Here is an 8,780-nt window from a genome sequence, read left to right on the forward strand (position 1 = left end):
GTTTACACGTATTTAGGGCACAATTGCGCACCGCGACACGGTAACCTGTACCGTGTCACGACACCCATTGCCGTGTCGCGACAAAGACATTCTGTGTCACGGTGCCCCAAATTAGGGTTTTTATCTTTTCTAGGGTTCTGTGTGACCCCCTACTCATTTCCTCTATAAATACGAGCCTCATTTCTGTAGTTCAGGGCACCAAAAATCATTCTCTCTCCCTCTACACCAAAAATCATTCTCTCTTCCTTTCTTCTACACCAAAAATCATTCTTTCCTCTCTCTCTCATACTCTAAGCCTTAAACCTATATTCCTAATTACATCATTCCTTCCTTAAGTACTCCAAGGAGTCCATACTTAACCCGAGGTTCCATCCTTAAACCAAGGCGTGAAAGGTAGAATTAAGTGAGGGTTTGGACCAAATCAACTCTACTTTTATTAAATTTAATTTCCATTTGATTTATTATTTATTGAAGTTACTAACAATTTATTCAAGATGTAGCAATTTAAAGGAGCACTCGAAATGTGAGTAATTAATTAATTTAATTACTTATTTTATTTTAATATTGCTAGTATCATGATTAGGTTTATAATTATTTGATTTGACTAACGATATTATGGTTAAATTGCTTCCAATATTAATGTTGATTCTATTATATTTATTGATCACTATATTGCATGTTTAAAGGGAATATGTTATTGAAAATCACGACTAATAAGATAATTTGGACAACCGGTTTAGGTTCCTTTTTAATCTTGTTGTTTAATTAAGTGATCACAAATATTTTAGAATTATATGTTGCATTAATATTCAACCAATTTAGCATAATAATAGTTTGGAGTAAATTAAATATTTTGCTTGTATGCCTTTGAGATCGCATGAATCACTTTTCACTATAAGAATCGAGTAGAGGCTAATGCAGGAAAATGTGACTCCATGACTCACTTTGTACCATCATCCCCTATCCTTTTTTCGTGGTTCCGAACCATATGGAGTTAGTAATGTCATGGATTATGAATGGGGTGTAACCTTCACGGGTCAATCGTTGTTGCCTATCGTTGTCCCTTAATCGTGGTTGCCTTTAATGATCCGTGAACGGTTTACAAGTTCCTGAAAAACTTGTTGGCGGCTCCCTACTTTCCTTATCCCTAATCGTATTATGTCAATACCCACTTCCTATGAGTGCCAAGCATATTCACACATGCTTAAAGTAGGCGCGCTTCGAACGACGCCTACAGCCGTGATATTGAGAGTGTGAAAAAATATATAGAGAAATATTGAAACCTAAATTTAACATGGTATCAAGAGCTTAGTTGAGATCCAAAATTTTTTTTACATATAAAGTTCATGTTTTACGTATCACTTTGGGAGGATTTGTGATTTTTTTTTTTTCAATCAAGGTTTCAACCAATTTCACGCACATACAGAACACTTGTTTGTGGAAATTATGAGAATATTTTCTTTTCAATATTCTTGAGATATGACTAGTGGTGATGGAGGAAAAACGAAAGTGGATTTGACTTATCATCTTGGTTCCAGTGATGGTCTAGGGAATGTCATCACACCAATTCAACTTCGAGGAGACAACTATGATGAATGGGCGAGAGCAGTTCGTACTGCTTTGAAGGCGAAGAGGAAGTACGGTTTCTTAGATGGAACCGTGAAGAAGCCGAGTGACTCGGAGAAGCTAGAAGATTGGGTGGCTGTACACTCTATGTTGGTCTCTTGGTTATTAAACACCTTGGACCAAACGGTACGATCTACAATTGGTGACTATGAGGATGCTCAACTTTTGTGGACCAATCTAAAGAACCGATTTTGTGTGATGAGTGGCACTCGTGTGTGTCAATTGAAGAAAACCTTGGGTGATTGCAAACAAGGTCCGACTGAACCGATGGCTGCCTATTTTGGTCGTTTATCCAAGATTTGGGATGAGTTGAACACTTATATCTCTGTTCCAAATTGCGACTGTGGTAATTGTACGTGCAATATTGTTGCACAAGTTGAGAAAATTCGAGAAGAGGACTATGTTCATTACTTCTTGATTGGACTAGATGATGTTTATGCTCCAATTCGGGGACAACTTTTGGCTCAAGAGCTACTTCCAGGGATTGATAAGGCATACTAGCAAGTATCTCAGGCAGAGAGGTTATGTGGGGATGAGTCCTCTACTGGTTCGGCTCGTGAGAATGTAATGGCCTTCAAATTACAATCTGATTCGAAGGCGAGAACTCGATTGGCTGATAAGAGTGACAAATTCTGTGCTCATTGCAATCGCGAGGGTCATGATGAGACCTCATGTTTCCAGAGTCACGGATATTCGGAGTGGTGGGGTGACAGAGGCCGTGGTTGTTGTGGTCTGGGACGTGGTGCATCTGGCAGCAACCGTGGAGGGGGGCGAGCAGGTGCTGGAAATAGTGGGAAGGGGGGACTTCTCCTTCAGTTCGTGCCAACAAAACAGGAAGCCTCCTCACAAACCACGAATTATGGCCTAAGTAGTGCGGCAGATGGCAACGCTCTTATGGGTGTGACTTCGGCCCAAATTCAACAACTTTTGGACCATTTGAATTCAATCAAGCCCAAGCTCCATGGTAAGGATGATTTGGGTTGGATTATCAATACCGGTGCCTCAAATCATGTTACTTGTGACTTATCTCTTTTGACTAATGTGGTCAATATGAATAGTTGTCCGGTGGGATTGCCGGATGGGAAAAATGCTAATGCAAAAAAAATTGGCTCGGTGATTTTGCTTGGGGGCTTGAAGCTAGACAAAGTTCTTTTTGTACCCCAATTGAATTGCAATTTGATTTTTGTGACTCAATTAAGTGATGAATCTAATTGCATTATGCAATTTACTAACAAACTTTGTGTTATTCAGGACCTAACGACGAGGTAGGTGATTGGAGCGGGTGAACGACAAGATGGACTTTATTATTTCCGTGATGTTCCTATGGTGAAGGCTTTGGTTGTGGACGGGAAATCTTCGAGTCGACTTTGGCATCAATGAATGGGACATCCTTCGACAAAAGTTACGAAATCTCTTCCGGTCGTTAGTTTTTCTAGTAATATTTTTAAAAATAAGGCTTGTGATGTATGCCCTAGGGAAAAACAACATAGAAGTAGTTTTCCATTAGCTATAGTAAAACTAGTCGTAGTTTTAAACTTGTTCATGTGGATTTATGGGGCCCTTACAAGATTCCATCGTCTTGTGGTGCTCGTTATTTCCTCACTATCGTAAATGATTTTTCTAGGGGTGTTTGGACTTATTTGCTTAATAATAAAACAGAAGTTGAATACATGTTTCTCAATTTTATTTCTATGGTTAGACGTCAATTTAATCAAGAAATTAAAATTGTTAGAAGTGATAATAGTACGGAATTCTACTCCTTGAAAAATTATTTCTTTGACAATGGGATATTATTTGAAACTTCTTGTGTGGACACACCTTAACAAAATGGGAGGGTGTAGACACCTAAAAATGTCTCCCCAAAATCAAACCCGATGATGAACAACGTTTCACCGCAATTATTGGTCGGGTTGAGTATTTAATCTTTGGAGTGCTTAAATCCATGTTTCCATTCAATACATTTCATAAACCAATCCATTTCCTAGCTATTTCCCAACACCATAACTTGTTTTCCTCTTTTCGTGTCTACATCACAAAACCGAGAGAAACTGATTTTGTGGCCCTATAATTTTGATCCAATTATTATTTGGTTAGATAGGCCTTGAAATAAGCTTTCCACTAATATATCATAAGCCCAATTCTGATTTAAAACGAAGAAGACATGAGCAAAATACTAAACTCGGCCCAAAACCGACACCCTTTCACTAAAACAGCCATATCTTAAAATATACAAATGATTTTTACCTGAGTCTAATTTAGTTGGAAAGTATACTTGATAAGATTTCCAATGATATATTATATGCCTTATTCCGAGTTACGGATCAAAAGTTATCGTAGTTTTAAAAACGCGTAAAAAACTGAAATTACCGCGCAGCAGCTAAAATGCCACGACGCGGCAAGAAGTGACGTGGCACGGTGCTTGTTGCCGTGACACGATACTCCACACCGTGTCACGGTGCATTTTTCGTGTATTTTCTGCAATTCTTCACGCATTTCAAAAAAAGTACACCGTGACACGGCGCCACGTGCCGCGCCACAGTGGACTTTACCGCATCACGACATTTTCTGGCGTGTCATAGAAAGTTCCCGTGTTTTCCCCGTGTGTAAGACTTCACGTGTTTTATCTTTTAGGCCTATTTCTGTCCCGCGTCACACCAAATTACCCCGCGTCACACTAAATTATACCGTGTCGCGGCATACTACTGACGTGTCACGGCACCCAAATTTAGGGTTTTATCTTTCTAGGGTTCCGTGTGTTCCCTCAGCTCATTTTCTCTATAAATACCCCCCTCTTTTCTATAGTTCAGGGTACCAAAATCATTCTCTCTCTCTCTACACAAAATCATTCTCTCTTCCTCTCTTCTACACCAAAAAATCATTCTCTTCTCTCTCTCTCATATTCTAAGCCTTAAACCTATATTCCTAATTACATTATTCCTTCCCTAAGCACTCCAAGGAGTCCATACTTAACCCGAGGTTCCGTCCTTAAATCAAGGCGTGAAAGGTATAATTAACTGAGCGTTTGAATCAAATCAACTCTACTTTTAATTTAATTTAATTTAATTTCAATTTGATTAATATTTTTATTGAAGTTACTAACAATTTATTCATGATGTAGCAATTTAAAGGAACGCACGGAATGAGAGTAATTAATTTAATTACTTATTTTATTTTTATATTGCTGGTATCATGATTAGGTTAATTTATATTTGATTTGACTAACAATTTATTGTTAAATTGCTTCCAATATTAATGTTTATTCTATTATATTTATTGATCACCATATTGCATGTTGAAAGGGAATATGTAATTGAAAATCACTCTTAATAAGATAATTTGGACGACCGGTTTAGGTTCCTTTTTAATCTTGTTATTAAATCAAGTGATCACGATATTTTAGAATTATATGTTGCATTAATATTCAACCAATTTAGCCTAATAATAGTTTGGAGCAAATTGAATCTTTGTTTGCATGCCTTTGAGATCGCAGGAATACTTTTCACAATAAGAATCGAGTAGAGACCAATACGGGCGAATGTGACTCCATGACTCACTTCGTACTATCATCCCCGATCCTCCTTTCGTGGTTTCGAACCATGTGGAGTTAGTAATCTCATGGATTATGAATGGGGTGTAACCTTCACGGGTCAATCGTTGTTTCCCATCGTTGTCCCTTTATCGTGATTACCTTTTATGATCCGTGAACGGTTTACAAGTTCCTTAAAAACTTGTTGGCGGCTCCCTACTTTCCTTGTCCTTAATCGTATTATGTCAATTCCCACTTCCTATGAGTGCCAAGCATATTTACAACATGCTTACGTAGGCGCACTTCGAACGACACCTACAGAGGGTTGAGTGAAAACAACAACATATATTGAATGTAGCAAGGGCTTTACGGTTCCAAGCTAACTTACCTTTGAAATTTTGGGGTGAATGTGTGCAAACTAGTTGTCACTTGATCAATAGAATACCTTCTAGATTGGTCAACTATAAAATGCCTATTGATGTTCTTTTTGAGAAATCTCCTTCATATGATTATATCCATGTCTTTGGGTGCTTGTGTTATGCTTTTAATCAATGTAGCAAAGGTGATAAATTTGCTAGTTGGAGTAGGAGATGTGTTTTCTTGGGATATCCTTTTGGGAAGAAAGGTTGGAGGGTGTATGATTTGGAGACTAAAGAGTTTTTTGTATCTCGGGATGTGCTATTTCATGAGAACATATTTCCATTTACTAGCCCTGTTAGTGAACATCAACAACAAGGGTGTGTGGTGAATGAGTGTCATAGTGATGACGAATGGTGTGAGCATGAGAGTGTTCATGATGATCGTGAGAATAAGGATGTTGGCAGGGGTGATGAGGTTTTGAAGGGGGGCTGCACACCAGACAGCTTGCGGAGGGGTCTGGCAGCAACACTTCAGCTACTGGCCAGCTCGTTGGTTTGCCTGTTGACGCTGGTGTGAGCTACAACGACGACCCTGAGCTTCTAGACTCCAGCACCGAGCCCTCTGATCAGCTAGCAGCAGCTGTGTTAGGCGCAAATGAGCCACTTGAACCTCAACAAAAATTTAGGGAAAGGGATGCGAGACAAGTTCCCTTCGGTGAAGCTTCGAGACTATGTTACTCACACCATACGGAAGAAAAATCCATCTTCGCCCGTGACAACCACTTCCTCAGGTACTGATTTTTCTTTAACACATTTTGTTGACCTGCATTGTTTTTCTGTAAAACATAGAAAATATGTAGCTGCTATTACAGGAGGCACTGAACCGAGAAACTTTAAAGAGGCCATGAGGCATGAGGGGTGGCGCAAAGCCATGGCTGATGAAATTAATGCTCTTGAAGAGCAAGGTACTTGGACCCTTGAGAAATTTCCACCCGGAAATAAGGCACTTGGTAGTAGATGGTTCTACGAAGAAAAATATGATGAACATGGTAATTTGCAGAGATTTAAGGCGAGACTTGTCATATTTGGTCATCATCAAGTTGAGGGTTGTAGACACCTGTTTGTGTCTCCCCAAAAACCAAACCCAGTGATGAATATCTTTCACGTCACTGATTATCGAACAAAGCGAAATGTGAAAGTATCTCGTGAATTCCTCTGCTTTTAAGAAAAATACTTCTTTCTGTTTTTGAAAATCTTTCTTTTCGTACCCTATTTATGAAAAACGTCCAGTCCAGTTTAGTTTAGTCCACGATATGGGTCCAATGATGGTGTAGTTGGATAGGGTTTGAAAAGACCTTTATAACGATATATTATAAGCCCAATTCCGATGAATAATAAGGAAGTTATGACCAAAATACTAAACTAGCCTCAAAAAGGATTTTACCTACGACCCAATGATCACGTGGAGGGTCCAAAGGATTAATTCTATTCCTAAACTAATTAGGATTAATTAGAAGCTTCTATAACTTTCTAAAAGATCTTAATTATCCTTTTTGAAAGATAAATATCAAAGAATTTGAAATTGAATAAAATTTCTCTTTTTGAGATTCCTTGTTCTGTGCGAAATGGAATATGTTCAAATATTATTTTCGTGCCTCATAATTTTTATTCAAATCTTAAATGGTTGGATAGATCTTTAAATTATCTTTTCAATTATATATTATAATATTAATTCCGAGCTATAACGAAAAAGATATGAAAGAAATACGAAACTCTATCCAAAACTAATACCCTTCCACTATTTCGGCCATATCTTTTATTCTACAAAAGATTTTAATCTGATTCTAATTGGGTTGGAAATTAGACTTCAAGAGCTTTCCAACTACATATTATATGACTTATTTGGGCTTCTGGATCAAAAGTTATGATAAAAACAAAATTCACAAAAAACTGTTTTTATCGCGACGCGATAATCCTATCACGCCACGATACTTTTTATCTTGCCGCGCCAAAAGGAATTTTATTCCGATTTGGATTCTAACTCTTTTCTAATCGTTTACGGTCATTTTTCTCTATAAATAGGGTCTTTTTTCCTCTGTTTTAATCACCAACAACAATAAACAATCATCTATTCTTTCTCTCTCTTAAGCTAGAAGCTTATTCTTTCTCTCTTTTGATTTCTAAGATTAGCCTTTTCAAAATACAATATTCGTCCATCACGAGACTTATACACACATAGCCAAGTTCTAAGTTGTCTTCTCCCTAGACGTGAAAGGTTGATAATTTCTGAGAGTTTGGTCCCAAATCCTATTTCAATTCCTTGATTAGATTTACTGTTTAATATTTTCATTGAAGTTACCAAAGTATGTATTGTTTTGATAGAAAGAGATACGAGGCAACAAAGTGAGTAATTTCATTGCTCTATATCTTTAGAAAGCATGCTTAGATTGTTTTAATTCCTAGTATCATCTTAGGATGTTATTTATTGCTTTCTAGTATCATGTTTATTAGGTTGTTTCCTATTTCTTATATCATGTTAGTATCATGTTAGGGCTAAAGCTTTGATCTTTATTGTTTATTGACATGCTCGAATTTGTTATTAATCTTGTTAGTATCATGCCTAGGATCTTGCTAATAATATTATTATGCTTTATTGAATATTATTATGATGATGATGATTTGTAATATCAATATTATTATGTTCCTTGATGATATATTATTGTTATTGCTTGATCACGCCTTCTCTTGCAGGTTTAAAGGGGAATTCGTATTTGAAATCACACTTAATAAGATAATTAATAATTTTATTTAGGCTAATATGATCTTAATTCAAGTGATCACCAATAATAGATTTGTTTGTGCATTAATATTCAACCAACATAGATTAAACAGGTTTAGAATTAATATAATGATTGTATGTTAGTCAGAAAGCTCACATGAATATGAGAAGAATAAAGTTGAGGCCTATTTTTAGGGCAGATTCAATCTCTTTTAGGTTGGATTTGCACCTTCATCCCTGAATATCCAGTCATGGTTACGAACCACTATGGAGTTAGCGATCTCATGGATCGTGAAGGGGTATAACCTTTTCCTTGTGAACGGTTTACAAGTTCCTAAAACTCGTTGGCGACCTCTTTTGCTCTAGTTTCCTTCCCTTTGGACACCACCATACTTAAGTGTATGATCACAGTGGGGCTCAAGTATGGGATGCTTGAATTATTCCATACAAGGGTCTAGACTACAATGAGACATTTGCTCCGGTGGCAAAG

General features: G+C 37.3%; 1 protein-coding gene across 1 annotated transcript; it reads left to right on the forward strand.

Annotated features, from left to right (window-relative positions):
• Positions 1 to 1,479: 1,479 nt before the first annotated feature.
• Positions 1,480 to 2,127, forward strand: LOC145571258 (uncharacterized). Its single transcript, XM_081630325.1, has one exon. It carries the CDS (start codon positions 1,480 to 1,482, stop codon positions 2,125 to 2,127), a length of 648 nt encoding a protein of 215 aa, XP_081486451.1.
• The last annotated feature ends 6,653 nt before the right edge of the window (positions 2,128 to 8,780 follow it).

Source organism: Chenopodium album, chromosome 12 (assembly GCF_948465745.1).
Source record: "Chenopodium album chromosome 12, dcCheAlbu1.1, whole genome shotgun sequence".
Taxonomy (NCBI): domain Eukaryota; kingdom Viridiplantae; phylum Streptophyta; class Magnoliopsida; order Caryophyllales; family Amaranthaceae; genus Chenopodium; species Chenopodium album.